The sequence below is a fragment of the Giraffa tippelskirchi genome, chromosome 12 (genome assembly GCF_054371585.1).
Source record: "Giraffa tippelskirchi isolate mGirTip1 chromosome 12, T2T-mGirTip1v1.2.pri, whole genome shotgun sequence".
NCBI classification, from domain to species: domain Eukaryota; kingdom Metazoa; phylum Chordata; class Mammalia; order Artiodactyla; family Giraffidae; genus Giraffa; species Giraffa tippelskirchi.
In genome coordinates, this window is record NC_137286.1 from 43,017,490 (window position 1) to 43,033,861 (window position 16,372).

Below are 16,372 nucleotides of genomic sequence, written 5' to 3' on the forward strand. Positions count from 1 at the left end.
GTGATAATAGTAACAATGCGGAGAAGGCAATGGCACCCCACTCCAGTACTCTTGCCTGGAAAATCCCATGGACGGAGGAGCCTGGTAGGCTACAGTCCATGGGGTCGCTAAGAGTCAGACACGACTGAGCAACTTCACTTTCACTTTTCCCTTTCATGCACTGGAGAAGGAAATGGCAACCCACTCCAGTATTCTTGCCTGGAGAATCCCAGGGACAGCGGAGCCTGGTGGGCTGCCGTCTATGGGGTCGCACAGAGTCGGACACGACTGAGGCGACTTAGCAGCAGCAGCAGCAGCAGTAACAATGAGTGTTGAAATAATAGCACAGTGGTTCTGGTGTCCAGCAGTGCCTGACACACTTCATATAAATACTGGCAAAGGGTATGGGGATTTTTGTGTGTTAATATTGTGCTACCAGGTCACAGCAGAATTTATATTAGCCATAAAGTTTATGATTGTGTGGAATTCTTGACAGATTTTTTGTATATGAGAAGTCTCTCTAGTTCAGAATTTACTCATAAACTGAGACTTGTTTTTATATCACACCATTTCAGATCTGAATGTTTTGGGTTTACATGAAATGTGACTGCACTATATCTTACTTATGAAGCAAAGTAACTTTGTAGGTATTAACCCAAACTTGTTTTCCTTTGACGTCTCCTAACTTAGCTTCTGTTTTTTTTCTTTTTTGCCCAGGTGCCATTAGGCTTCTCAGCTCCATTAGAGGACTTTCCCCCAGTCCCCCACATGGCATGCTGTACGTTGGAAAACCTGTACCTTCTGATGGGAAGGGAACTGGAAGACCTCGAGGAGGTGCCTCCAGGAAACGTGCTAGGTAGGGTGGTGCTGTGTGTCACATCTGTGCTCCGTTCTGAGACGCGGCCTGACATGTCACCCAAACCACGTGAGATCTCTGAGGGAAATGACTTGGATCTCATTCTTGGTTTTTTTGTTTATTTATTTATTTTGGGTCGTGTCCTTTGGTTTTAACTTAGTACATTTCAGTAATTAGCATGTACAGTAGTGCTGTGCTGTGCTTAGTTGCTCAGTCATGTCCGACTCTTTGTGACCCCCTGGACTGGAGCCCACCACGCTCCTCTATCCGTGGGGATTCTCCAGGCAAGAGTACTGGAGTGAGTTGCCATACCGTCCTCCAGGGGTTCTTCCTAACCCAGGGATTGAACCCAGGTCTCCTGCATTGCAGGAGGATTCTTTACTGTCTAAGCTAGCAGGGAAGCCCAAGAATACTGGAATATGCAGCCTATCCCTTCTCCAGGGGATCTTCCCAACTCAGGAATTGCACTGGGGTCTCCTGCATTGCAGGCAGACTTTTTTTACCACCTGAGCTACCAGGGAAGCTCATGTACAGCAGTAACTTGCTGTAAATTATGGTAGAAAAAAAAAGTAACTGCTTAAGAAATCTGTGAATAAGCTGGGGTTCCATTTATTTGGGGCTGAGAAAGAATTTCTGCTCACAGTAGTCAGTTCAGATGAATAAGACACTTCTGGTTCTGAAGTATCAAACTATTCTGATATAAGGGTCTGTCTTCTTCCTGGATTTTTTAATCCATTGAATGTTGTTTTATGTTATAAATCCATAAATACTGTTCCTCATCTCCATAATGTTCACTACTTCTTTGCGGACTTCACTTTTAAAGGTCCTCAGTGCAACCTTGAAGACTCAGATGAAGGAATTTTCCTTGGATCGTCATAGTCACTCTGGGTGTGATATGGAATGCTAGATCCCATTCTGAACCCTTGGAGTCCTTGTCAGGTGTAGAGCTATTTACTGGAGGACTCCTTGGGCTCCAGCTTCTTTTTATGTTTTATAGAAATGGTCTAGACTGCTGGTCTGGAGCTGCTGGATTTTGTCCACTTTAGTCCAAGAAATGTGCGTTTTGATGCTCCCTTGCAGAAATACATAATTTAATTTTTTTTTTTCATTGCTTTTTTTGGGGCATGAATTTCTAGCCTTTCCTCAGTGTTACCCATTCTTTTCACCCCCTTTGGAAAATGCTGTTGAACCCTAACAATTGGCATGACTTATGAGCTTCCATAACCAGCAAAACATTTTTTATCAGGAAGGACATGGGAAGATGAATAGAAAGCACTCTGTTTTTGTTTATACACCTTCCTTGTGATTCCTGTATTCCTCACACTCAATTAATTTTGTTTCTTAAATGGAAGGTGAGGTGGAAGATCTCTAACACAACGTTCAAGTGAAAAGAATACTGAATAAGGGTTCAGTGCGTGGTTTCTGTCGTATCCTCTCCAGTTAAGGGTCGTTGTTTGTGCACTCTCCCCAACAGAGGTCAGGAACATGACATGCAGTAGTTCTGGTTTCCTTCTGTCTATTTCTAGATTGTCGTGTGCTGCTCAGCCTTGAGGCCAGCTGTGGATGAGCAGGAAGACCACCTCTCTCTCATCTGCCTCCTAAGGCAGCCATAACCCTGCTATCTGCAGGAGACCTACCACAGATTAAAGCTTTCTTCATCTTGGGGAAGAGAGAAATACCTCATTCTCTTTTACTGATCTTTTGAAGTTATTTGGGAACAGTGGTAGGAGCTAGGCTGTTGGTAAAGGTGCCTGTTGATTAAACATTTGTTTACCAAATTCAGTTGTTGAAAAAATTAGATGGACACACAACTTTGGGACAAAATGAATTAAAGAGAAAAGTGAGATATATTTTGTAGAAGCATTAGGATTGTATTTAACCGCCAGTGATCAAAACACCAACTGCACAGTCTTCAGTTCCCCTCCGTGGGAAGATTAGGGTGGAGGATAGACAGCTGAGGACTGGTGCCGTGGCTGTCTGTCATCAAGGAGCAGGTTCCCTCTCTTCACCTGTTCGCAGTCCTTAGCATGGGGCTTTGTCCCCATGGAACCAAGATGGCATCTGCATCGACATCCCTGGCAGGAATAGGGCACATGGGCCAAAGGCCTTCTCACAGCACTTATGTTCCGTTTATTTTTGTGGTCATTAGTTTATTTATTTTGGATGATTTGGTTGATGTTACTTTAAAACCCTTTGGCAGTGACCACCCCATATATGGTCTATTAGACAGATATCTAAAATATCTCTTACTAAGAAGTGCTCATAAATAGAGGCTTTATACATCTCTCCTAAATATCGGTTGCCATGTGTGTTCTGATTATTCCATTATGCCAGCTTTCACCTCTCTCAGTAGGGAATTAGAAACTAAGATATGTTCGGGATGAAAAGGTCTGGTTTGCTCTGTGGAGTGATAAGGAAGTCGAGTGGTTTGGATGTGGAAAGTGTGGGCAGGTGTGAAGTGGAGCTGGTGTTCAGCCAGCACACACTGGTGCCAGTCTTAACGTATGGAAACACTACAACCTGAGGTTGGAATAAGCAGGCACTGTTCCCCGACCCCGACTGCCTGGCACCTTTTTTCCCCCTGGACTTCCACATAATCCAGGGCTAAAGGGTTAAGTCTGGCACATCTGGGGTCCCTGTTGAGCAAGCACTGGTGTTTTTATTTGGGAAGAAATGCCCTGCTAGTGACCAGTGTAGTATGTATATCCTCGCTGCTTTGTGATTTTGTCATGTGGTCACCCCTAGCTGCAGTGAAAGCCAAAGGTTGAGTCTCTTACAGTCTCTACAAGTAAGACAGAGGATATGGGATGGTGAATGGTTTTTGAAGAGCCTGTCCACACTGTCAACCACATTTCCTCCACATTTGCCTGGTGTTGCGTGAAGCCCCTTCATTACAGTTCTGTTTCTTTACATTAGGGAGGAAGATAGTCTGCCAGAATGATTATAAATGCAACGTTGAAGGGATTGGAATCCAGCCAGCCACTTCAGCTTACCTTCTAAATTGAAGCATACAGAAATTGTTTTCTGTCTAGTAACCTAGATCTATTCGAGCCCTGTGCTTGGCTCTAAAGCATGAGTATACCAAAATTTTGCTCATAGTTCTGCCACTAACTAGTATGTGGCCTCAGGCCAATTGTATAACCTTTCTGGTCTGCAGCTTTCCAAACTAATTTGGACTAGAGTAATTTTTACTAACAATCTTATTGTAAAAATAGAACAGCTACTTTAATTTCTTTTTCTAAGACTGTTATGGACTTTCAGAGCTTATGTTATTATATTTATCATATATCCTAAACTTTAAGGATAGAACATTAAACAGCATTGTATGGATACATTTTATTACTGTAGCTATAAAATAAAAACAAAATTTTATGTACATCATGTTTGTAAGATACATACAAACTAATGTAAAAATAAAATACAAACAAAATTCAAGTTTATAATTGCCATTATATTACGGTAGGTTGACATTTCAGTGAGGATAGAGTGAGATAAAAATGCTTAGTACTTTTGTCATGAAAACTGTCCCTGGATTATGTCAGTATACCACTGATTGAAAAAAGTCTTAGACTAGATCATCTCCAAGGTCCCCTCTAGCTTTAACTTTTCAGGCTTTTTTTTTTTTTAAAGAAAAATCTTATGTCAGTTATTAGGACATTTCTCTTCCTAGTATTCGTTAGAGGAACAGTAATTTTTGATATGGTTAATAGGTTGGGTTGAGAACCCATTTCAGTGGCTCCATCAGAACATCTTGAACTAGTTACCAGTTTGTAAGGCAAATTTCACTTGTTCATTGATCTAAAAACTGGAGCATATGTAGCAGTAGTAGCAGTTTCATAAGCCAGGTGTTTAATACAACCTTTCAGAGTGAGGAGTAAGTTTAAGGCAGGACAGGGGTGTGTTAAGAGGTGAGAAGCAAACAGAACAAGAGAAAGCTGATTACCAGCAAGGGTAATAAATGCCGGGGTTCTAGCTATGGTTTCTAGAGTGAGTTGACTGAGACCAGGTATGCCAGCATTGTTGTTGTTGTTTACCAAAAGTTTTTCTGTCATAGGGGATGAGCAGGGAGGGGAGGGGGTAAGGGGAGAGAAGGATGGGGTGGGGTGTAAATGAAAAGAATAAACTGAATGGCTGAACGTGGTTGAATTAATCTACATGTTCTAGTTATCTGTTACTGCAAAACAAACCACCCAAAGCCTAGTGGCTTAAAACAAAGGTAGTCTTAAATTTTTCATGAGTCTGTGATTCAGGCAGGTTTGGTGGGACAGCTTGTTTCCATGCTGCACGGTGTCAGTTGAAGTGCTCAAAGCCTGGGCACTGGAGTCATGTGAAGGTGCTTGTCACTCACGTGTCTGCTGACTGAGGCTATCTGTTGGCTGGGACCTTGTGTGGATGTGGCACTAGGGCTGGAATGTGTGATCTTTCCACGTGGCTACTTGGCTTCCTTGCAGCACACCGATAGGGTTCTGCAGCTGCGCATCCCAGGAGGAAACTGCATCAGCCTCTGTGGCCTAGCCTTTAATGCCTTCAGCCTCATTTTTGCCACATTTTCACCATTAAGAGTAAGAGTTGCTAAGCCTGGCCCAGACTCTCAAGCAGGGAACTAACTGCCCCTTCAGTGGGAGATACGTCAGAATTCGAGGACATGTTTTAAGATGACCACACCATGGATCAAAGGTAATTTCTTCTTTATTTTTATATTGTAGCAGGCCTGTGGCCGGACACATACTACAAATTGAGACAGCAATGTTTGTAGTGATCAGGCATACCTGTTAACTTCATCTTTTTTATTCTTGTTAACTTAGAGGAAAAGGTGAAGTTGTTATTTTAATAAGAAAATCATGGAGTGGTATGACTGATACCCATATGCTTTTCATCCAAAATGATACCGAGTCAGATTTATCAGCTGCAGATGAAAATTTTTGTTGGAGAAGGAAATGAAAACATTATATGGTATTCTTGAGCAAGTCAGTGTATAGAGTCAAAGTCTAAAGTAAAGTTCTTTTACTGGCACTTCAAAAATGCAGATTTCACATTTGAACTCAGCTATAACTCACTTGGAATACTTACACCATCTGATAAGTGTGGTTAGATTTTATGATCTGGAAATAGTCAATTGAAAGTTGAAAATCATTTAACTCCAACCTGATGTTTGAAAAGTTGGTAGAGATGGGACTGCAGAGACCTTACCAGGTTGAACACACAATAGTCTTTTATTTAGTTCTCTGCTGAGAGTATCTCTAAAAATAAATGTTTGCTCCAGGCTCCTATTAAAATGTGAGGGGAAATTGAATTAGGATTCCAAATCTTTAGCTTTCTCTCATACACTTTTAGATCTCTTCCATATGGTTAACTCTTTAACATTTCAGGGGCATATTCCAAGAGGAAACATGATAATTCTCTTTTTTCAACATAAAGAAAATAAATATTAATTAGCCTTTTTCTGAAATAGTTTTAGTTTTGCCATGGTTGTTTGCTGGGTTGGTAGGAAATCAGTGTGCACTGAATGGGGAGAGAGTGTTTGTGTGTATCCTTACTCATGTGGGGTGACTGAAGAGTCAGAAACCTTTGAAGAGTTTTACTAGCAGTTTTGATTTGATCGTTTCAAGGGAAAGCTCAACATTTTGTGACTCTTAAGCCTTTGTGGTACTTTTGTAGTACTTTAAATTCACTTACTAGTGGATTTCTTTTAAATATACTTATTATCAGCATTTCCACTTGGAAAGAATAACCAGTAGCCTTACTATTAATTTCTTAGTATTAATAGTTTCAGCTGATTTTTAGTAACTTTTGTTTTATAGATGATAATTTATTCTCCAATTTTGTAATAGTTGTCTTATTTATTTTTATATTGCCTGTAAAGCTATGATAAATAATAATAGTTATAGCTGCTCATCTGTCTTGTTCCTTCCTGACTTTAATGGAAATATTCCTAGTATGTTAGTTACAGGTTTGCTGATGCCCAAAGATTCGTATTTTTTAATCATGCTAGGAAAGTTCTGAGATTTTTGAAAATCAGGAATAAATACTTATGTCTTACTGATGTATTCTCAGCATCTGAAGACAGGCTTATAGAGCTTTTCTCCTTGCTATAATTGATGTCATGAATTATATTTAGTTATTTCCTGATTATTAAGATGTCCTTATGTTTCTGAAAGAAAATAATACTTGAGCATTGCATATTTTCTTCATACACTGTTATATTCAATTTCATCCAGACTTTTCTTGTATGATTAATAAAACTGCCGTTATTTTCTTTGTGTCATAGTGATTCCAAAATGGGAAACGTCCATCTTTTCTGCTCTCTAGAACTATACTGTTCAGTTGTTAGCCATTTGCCATATGCCATTAAAGATTAGAATCAGATAACATTAAGAAAACTTACTTCATCAGATGCAGTAGTCACATTTCAAGAACTCAGTAACCACATGTTACTAATGGCTACCATTTTGGACAGTGTCATTCTGGAGAAGTTTCTGTGGAATGTGATAATCATCTTTTCTTTGAAAGTTTTCAAATAGTTCACTGGTAAATCATCTTGGCAGGGCACATAAAAAGCCTGATTCTTTCAATCCGGTAGACTGTCTTTCTCATAATCAGTTCTGTGTTTGTGTTTTATTTCTTCACTGTATAAGTTTGTCTTTTAAGTTTTTGTTTATAGTTTTCAGCATAATGTGGGTCACAATCGAGATCTATTTGAGAAGTGCAGAGAAGCCAAGTAAGAACTCTCTCTTACATAGGGATAGCCACCATTCTTTTTTTAAAATCTCTACACGTGTATACTTAGGTTTTAAATTGTGATGAATATGTAGTTACACAAAGTTTACCTTTTTAATGATTTCTAAATGTAAATTGGTGTGTTTTTTTTTTCTGTGCTGCACAGAACGCAGGATCTTAGTTTCCTGGTGAGGGATCGAATCTGTGCCCCCAGCAGGAGAAGTACACATTCTTAACCACTGGATCACAAGGGAAATCCCTGTAGTATATTTTTAATACAAAAAAATCATACTTTCTGTACAGTTTTATAGCCTGTTTATTTTTCTCTTTGAGATAATCTCTTCTCAGAACATTTATAGCTTTTTCCCTTTTGTTTCAGGGCATTTTCTGTAACTCTTAGAACAATGTTGAAGGGTGGTGTAAGAGTAGTATCTTATTTCTTTTAAGGTAGAGCAATTCCTGTAAACATTTTAGTGTTTCCATGAGATTGGATTTGGATAGTCTATATGATGAAAATAAAGTATCCTCTTGTTTCTGCTTACTAGATTAATTTTTTAAATGTGGATTGATGTTGGGATTTATCAAGCGGTGTTTTCCACATCTTTCAGGTGATAGATATTTCTCTCTTTTGATCCACTTATATTGTGAATTAGTTTAACACGTTTTCTAATATCAAACCAGCTTTATATTCCTCGGATAAACTATTTGATGAGTGTATTTCAATATGTTAATAGAACAGTGAATTCAATTTTTTGGTATTTTTTTCTGTAAAATGTTTCTGGTATTTGTAAGTTTGCCCAGTCTATAGTTTTTTGAATATTTTATATTTGTGTAGTTTAAATATCACCTTTATACTAAGCTATAAGAAGGAATAACAAATTAGGGGATATTTTCATTGTTTCTTGTTTTGCACAACAGTTTTATCAACACAAGAATTTTTTGGACCTTAAATTTGATTAAACCTCATGAGAGCAATTTATACCTGCTTCGGCACAGATTTGATCCCTCACCGAGAAACTAAGATCCTGCACTCGGTGCTGCAGAGCAAAAAAAAAAAAAAATACCAATTTACATTTAAAAGAAATTTATACCTGGTTGGTTGTCAGGTTGTGATTCAATAATGTTATCAATTGTTATCATCTCTTTCTTTTTTTATTTAGAAGAGTTGGTTCATCTTTTTTTTCTTTTTTTTTCCAAGTGAAAGTATTCATAGCCTGAATCTTACTGATAACTTTGGCTGAATTTCTTTAGTTTTATATGCAGCATTCTTTTTATCATTACATTTTTACGTGTCCTCTAATTCAGCACTTTTCAACCCATGTACTGCAGTTGCACTTAACAAATGTGATAAGCTGTTGCTCCTTTTAGCCTCGAGGCAGCTGAGCAGGTTATGGGATGGCTGGAGCCCTCTTGTCTGTTACCTCAGATGGAATTGTTACCATATGGTTTAGTAAAATGCTCATTTTCAGATGTGTCTGTCGAATCCACATTTTTACTCACTGGAGTAACTGGCTAAAACTGCATAACATCTTTTGATTAGGTAGATGAATACAACTTCATAACCTAAAAATTGACTGTTAATTAGCCTGCTACCACTCTAGACATTACATGAGAACAAATGAGTATGTGAAGGGTATCTGAATCCAAATACTATATTTCTTTTTTACTCTTACATGGCAGTTATAGAGACTAGCTCGTCAGAGGAAATAAAGGAACAGATAATTGAAATGATTTTTGCTGAAGTTTTTCAGTAAAGAAAGGCAAGCTGTGGGTTAATAGTCTGAAGGAGTGATTGGGTGAAAGCAAAGGGGGAGAGAGAGAGATACAGTTCAATGATAGTTGTTTTTCAGAGTGAAAAAGAGGTCGTGAAAGGGGAAAGAGTGAAGGATGCAGTGACATGTTCCAGTGGTGAGTGGTGTGTAGAATATAACCTCTCCGGCTCAACAGTGTGAAAGACCTGGTTAACTGTAAGAGGAAGGAAGACTTGGAAAATTTCAAAACATGTCATAACTTATGGAGAAACCACGGTGAACTTTTGCTAGCTGTTAGATCATAGGCAATGGCACCCCACTCCAGTACTCTTGCCTGGAAAATCCCATGGACAGAGGAGCCTGGTAGGCTACAGTCCATGGGGTCGCTAAGAGTCGGACACGACTGAGCGACTTCACTTTCACTTTTCCCTTTCATGCACTGGAGAAGGAAATGGCAACCCACTCCAGTATTCTTGCCTGGAGAATCCCAGGGACAGCGGAGCCTGGTGGGCTGCCGTCTATGGGGTCGCACAGAGTCGGACACGACTGAAGCGACTTAGCAGATTAGCAGCAGATCATAGGATTGTACCCTCTCCAGTATTCTTGCCTGGAGGATCCCATGGACAGAGGAGTCTGGCAGGCTACAGTCCATGGGGTCGCAAAGAGTCGGACACGACTGAGTGACTGAACAACAACAACATAGGATTATACCTTGACTAGATGGGACTGCTAGATGGTTTGGGAAGAAGTGGAGATGGGATGTTTAGTGAGGATTGCTCAGATGTGGAAATAGAAGTTGCCCTGAGTCCAGTGCCCATCAGGGAGGGACTGTAGACTATTCTTAGACATTTTGGAGCTGTCCCAGGTGTAAACCTGGAGGAAATACCACTGAGACCTAGTTGGCAGGGAGGGGGCGAGCTCACCTATCACTGAGCCACCTCAGCAGACTCATCTCATCAGCTTGTTGCGGTTTCCTCATTTCTATATGATTTTGGCCCTACCTGCCAAGCCTATTTCAGATACAGTAATTGAAAAAGTGAACAGTTGTGTTTAGAACTTACACATAATAGTAAATGTACTGCAGGTCATATTCCACTTCAGATGATATTGGAAACATACTTGTGAACTGAATCTGCATAATTTTCATGCCAAAGGGAAGTTAGAGCCTGGAAGTTAGCTAAGCTGCCAAGATACTAACAAATAAAATGTCAGATATAGGAAGCAGGAAAGAGTAGGTGGTAATGGATGAAGCAAAGGTCAAGTTTAAAAAACTGACGGTGAGGCATTAGACCTCTTAATGTTTTTAATGCCTGCCAGAATGGGGAAATAATTTGACTTCTGTAAATGGCTTATGCAGTTTAGGAAGATATCTGTGATGAGTCACACAGTAGTCTGGTTGACAAGGCCAAATTCGGTTTTGTCCAGCTGACGGCTGACTATCAGGATACACTCATATACCCCTGAATTGATACCCTCTGTTGGCGTACAACTTGGCATATGTATCAAGAGTTTTAAAGATAATTACACCTTGGAAAATCATCATATCCTTTGACCCAAAAGTGCTACCTTTATGAATTGATTCAGAGGAAAATTATTAATATTGTACACAAAGATTTGGCTATGAAGATATTTATTATAATCTTCTTGGGAGAGAGGGTAAATGGTTCAGTAGAATTTTTAAAATTTTTTCCAAAAAGGAACTATTTGTAAAGACTCCTGAAATAGTTTGAAGTGATTTTGAGTGATAACAGTCACTGTGGATTTTGAGTGGTGGCAGTAATTATAAAGGCTCAACATCTCTTGGGTTTTTCAGAAAAGACAAACTATGTGGTTGAGAAGAAGGTGTGATGTTGGAGGGAGAAATATGTTTCTGGTATGACTAAACTGTGGCAGACTCATTAGATGTGAATGTAATCAAGGAAATGTATATATTTTTCAATCATGATAGCTGTTAGAATGGTGAAATTCTTAAAATCTGGCAATATCCTGTGTTATAGGGCTGAGGCCTTGGAAGCTTTTATAACCTTTTGATGTAATTTGTACATTGGTACAACCACTTTGAAGAACAGGTGACAGCAAGACACCTGTTTTATTTTTCTTTTCACCTTTTTTTACACCTTAAACATCATCTAATTTGATTTTTTAAAAGATCAGAAGAGAAGACAGTGTTAATGTCTTTCTTTGACACCATTGGTGCTTTTTTATAGAATTTATGCTATTGAGTGGAGAAGTATGAAGTATATGAATTAGAAATAGGATCCTCTGGGTTAAAATTCCAGCCGAGCAACTTTTCAGCTTTGTAGCCTTGGGCAAGGTACTTAACCCCTCTGATCCTTCATTTCATCTCGCAGATGAAGATAATGGAAAGCAGCAGGAGGATGCCCCTTATTTTGTTACAAAAAAAATCAAAAGGCAAAATGTTAATTAAGTAACATGGTTATTTACCATTGATTTCCATGGGAAACATTATCATTAGCTAATTAACTGCCAATAGTCACACATATTAAGAAAATAAATCATAGGTGAAGCATATAATTATGAAGATTAAAGAACACTTCTAATTTAGCATGTCACTTATTTATTAATAAATGCAGCTCTTTTGATTTAATTGAAAAAATTCAGGCCGGCCACCATAAACATTCTGTTGTTCTTGTGAAGGCTGTTTGAAAAAAATCCTCCAAAAAATGTGTATAGAAAAGAAATCAGATGCTTTGGCTCCTGTGGTGGTTTAAGTCGCTCAGTCGTGTCTGACTCTGCGACCCCATAGACTGTAGCCTGCCAGGCTCCTCTGTTCGTGGGATTTTCCAGGAAAGAATACTAGAGTCAGTTTCCATTTCCTTCTCCAGGGGCTCTTCCCAACCTAGGGATCGAATCCTGGCCTCCTGCATTGCAGGCAGATTCTTTCCTGACTGAGCCACCAGGGAAGCTTTGCCTGCTGAAACTATTTTCTCTGACTCTCTCTTTCATCCTTTGTTATTCAGAGTTAACAGAGAATCAGAACTTTCAGTAACTTCCTCAAGAGAGAGCTGAAGTAAAGATGGCAGAAGGAATTAGTTTCCCAGAGAAGCAAGGCAGAAAGGGTGAACCCTTGAAACTTCAGAATTGCCACCATTGATGTCAAGAACGCCATTGCGTTTGGGTCAGAGTCTGACTCCAGAAGTGGTGTTTTGGAGGAGGAGGAGTGGCTGAGGCAGAGGCACTGGCTCGCAAGTTGGGGGAGGTAGAGAAGTTCTCCTGAGAAGCATGTGTACCAGCTTGAACACAGGGTGAAGACATAGACAGTGGTAGCATCCCATATTCTTCCCTGAGAGGCCACATCATGTGCCTCAACAAAGCCATGAGCTGTTTGGGATAGATTCAGAGTTAACGTTTATTTTTTTTTTCCCCACAAGAAGGAGGGTGTTTGTGTGTGTGTATACACACTCAGTCGTGTCCGACTCTTTTGTAGGCCCATGGACTATAACCTCCAGGCTCCTCTGTCCATGAGATTTCCTAAGCAAGAATGCTGAACCAAATTGCCATTCACTTCTCCAGGGTATCTTCCCGACTCGGGGATTGAACCCACATCTCCTGCATTGGCAGGTGGATTCTTTACCTCTGAGCCAGTTGGGGAGCCCTTTTCAAGAAGGTATTAACTATAAATTGGGTATATATTCTTCTTAAATGTTATTCTGAAAATAATAGTGATTACTAAATATAAAGCACTTCACAAAAAAGCAGAATAGTTTGTTTTCTTAAAAGGAAATATATTAATTTTCTTAAACTGTCATTTGTAAGGTACATCCTTAGCTGGATCTCTAGAATTGTATTAAGAGAAGTAGGGGCTGAAAGCAGCTACGTTCTGCCCTGGAATAAAATATATTGTGGTCTTTTCAAAAGTACTTGGCCTTTTTCCAGTTCTATAGCATGGGGAGGAGGGTCAGGTCACCTTTTCCTAGGGAAGTAAGCCCCTTTCTCCGTCATTGGTGGACACTTAGCTTATACTATCCTAATACCTCACACAAGCTCTAATTTGGGCTTAAGGCACTGACTGCAGATACCTTACCGACTGGGCCTCATAAGTCTCTGCACTGCATTCAGAGAATATTGGTTGAATGAATCAATTCGTCAGATAGGAAGATCACTGAGCTTAGTTGAAAGAACACATGAGCAGCCAGAGCTACTTAGTGTAGATCGTTTATTTCTCCAAAGTTTAAAATGTTCTCAAGTACAAAAGAAAGAGTGTGGAAAACTTTCCTTTAGAAGTGAACACATTTGCTTTTCATCATAAATATTCTGTAATTTCATAGATGAGAGCAAACTCCTTGCTTGGTCTGAGCGTTTCTGATTGAAAAGTGTGTCAGGATAGTGGTGTTTTAATGAGATGAGCTCGTCCGGGGCCCCAGCACCAGGGTGGTGTTATCACTGGAAATTCCTCCTTTGGCTCGTGTAGACACTGAAACGAATTGCTTCTTCCTCCATTCCGTGTCTCCCAGGTGTTCTGGGAGATTCACAGGGTAAATTCTAGGCTACAAGAGGCTTTTTGGTGTTGGAGAAGCAGAGATATCTGAGCCTTTTTTGGTTCTTTTCTGTGTGCCTTGGTCCAGGCAAGAGAAGAGCATTGTCCTAGGCTTTGTAAAGGCCAAAATTGCCCCCCTCCCAGGAGCCATTTGAGGCCCCTTTCCAGTGTCCTGACAAGGCGAGTTCCCTCGAGAAGGCAGAGCTCAGCCCCCATAGCTGAGAACTGGTTTGTCCCCACTTGCTGCATCATCTTCTCAGATGTGTGGTGTTTAGGGACCGTGCGTGATACTTTTCCTCTTTTCTTTTTGTTTAATTCTCTTATCCTGTATCACATACTTTTGGCAGTTATACTCTTTCTTACATTGTTCTTGGACTGTTTCATGTCACATAGCTCCTGTGTGCCCAGCTAAGCTCTGGCATGGACCAGGTTACCCACTGGCCAAATATTCCAGTGTTTTTTTGTTTTTTTTTTCCAGCTGCATAGCTGTTCTGCCCTCAGTTTCTCAAATAAACCTTCCCCCCACACCCTGAGTTTCACTACCACTTTTGTCACTGTTAAATTTCTACAAATACTGTACTTGTCTGATTCCGGGCTCTTGTTTTCTATCCTCAGTCTGTATTGTTTGGTTTTGATGATTCTTGTCAATTCTTTCTTAATCTGGTTTGATCACTTTTTGTTGTAATATTTTTTTTCCTGGCTCTTCTTGAACATTTATTTTTCCATATGAAATTGAGATCATTTTGTTTCATCCCAGTAAATTAATTATCTGTATTGAGACATTTTATTTATTTACAGAAGTAAATTGTCATCACCTGCTTTTACTGTAAAGCTCAGTAAATATTGAAAAAACTAGGTGAATTACCATCCTAGGGGTAATTACTTAGGTGTTTAGAATATACAGTATAATGTGTATTTTTCCAAACTTCTGTCTATGCATAAGTTTTTTTCCTACATACATATGTCTTATAGTAAGAAATAATTTTATATGTGTGAATTGATACATTCATTTGGGAAGAGCTGACATCCTTAACGTATTAAGCCATTTCTAGTGATGGGGAGCTTAGGAACGCGCTGTGACTTAAACCCAGCTCTGTGTTGTTCTGGCCTCCTAACTTAATTATGACCGATTCATTTTAAACCATTAAATTGTACCAGTACCAGTCTGGGGAGAAGTTCTTCCTATTTTCAAATAAGTGCCTCTGTTGTGGGCCCCAGGTCTGGCTGTCTCAAACTGAGTCCACTGGCCAGCACCCAGAATGACTGATTCTCCCCCAGCCAGGGTCTTGCCTGGAATGAAGACGCCTGCCCTGGGCTTTCTTACTGTAGGTATTTATGAGGCCCAGAATCTCTTATTTTCAACTGTGGAGAGACCAGTTGCTCCCTGAGTGGCATATATTAATTCTAGGATGCCTGGGTGACCTTTAATTTAGCTCCATTTTTCACACTTTTCTGGCATTTGGATGAAACCTTTTCCTGAGTTGGCATAGCCTTTCCTTAATTTTTACCTTTCTTTGGACATTTCACTTGAGATTTGGAGGTTTAGGGATTCAGGGAAGAGAGGAGGGGCTATCAGTATCTCTGATAAGCCTTCTTTCTCAGGATCTAAAGTCTCTTAAAAGAAAAAAAAAATAAGATGGTGTTTTTTTTTTTAAACATGTAAGTGAACTGTCATTTGCTCTGAAGAGACACATCTTTATTTTCTTACTTTTATAGGCTAGTCATTCTCTCACATATGTGGATTTCATACTCACTATATTTTGGTTCTATTAACATATTATCCAGTAGGTTTGATTTCTCATGCTGAGTGCTTACATTTAATCTTCCAAATTATTTCTAGGCCCTTCATAGCTTTGATCCCAAACTAGCCAATAAGGTGGCCTCTTACATGAGAAAAGGCACTCGGTAATGCCAGCTGAGACCTCTGGCAAGTTGACCACTTTTGTGGGAACTTCCAGACCTGAAGGCACATCCATAGAAAATAACCTTGGGTCTGATGATCTCTTACGATAAGCCTTTCCTTCTCTCTTACTGTTTTTCCAGGAACTTGCCTAATTGCCCCTAAATTGGGCTTTCCTACCTCTTTTAGTTGCTTTGCTGTTCTCAGTACCCTCTCTGCCCCCACTCCCACCCCCATCTGTGGATTTCTCTGGATGACTTTCAGAAAACCGGAGTTTCAGAGGCCACTTGACAGATAGGAACTCCATCCCTCTAAACATCTTCTCTAAGTACCAGGAGCTTTCAAAAAGCGGTTCTCATCCTGATTGTATATACAAGGACCAGCTGTGCATGGCTGTTCCTTAATCGAGGTGCAGAATGGTTTTCTTGGACTTGAACCAACCCAGCAGCGTTGCCAGTTTCACTGAAAGCGCAGGGGAAGATCATCCTTTGTACCAGCCTAGATTTCTGGGCAGGGGTGGAGTGGGCTAAGTCTGCTCTCTGAAGCCATCCTAGGATGGTGGAAGGCCATGTGCAGCTATCCGGTTATTCCTCCTCCAGCAAGGGTGGCCCTTCACCTAGGTGACCACCAGGGGGCAGCCTTTCCCACGGATTTTCACCGCTTCAGTGAAC

General features: G+C 40.0%; 1 protein-coding gene across 3 annotated transcripts in view; it reads left to right on the top strand.

The window, feature by feature from the left end:
• EFL1 (elongation factor like GTPase 1) overlaps nt 1–16,372 on the top strand; it is a 109,568-nt gene that overhangs the window by 36,271 nt on the left and 56,925 nt on the right. For all 3 annotated transcript variants that reach the window (XM_081546781.1, XM_081546780.1, XM_081546782.1), the window contains one exon: nt 697–835. In XM_081546781.1, the coding sequence (XP_081402907.1) occupies nt 697–835 (139 nt within the window). The remainder of the gene's footprint in view (nt 1–696; nt 836–16,372) is intronic.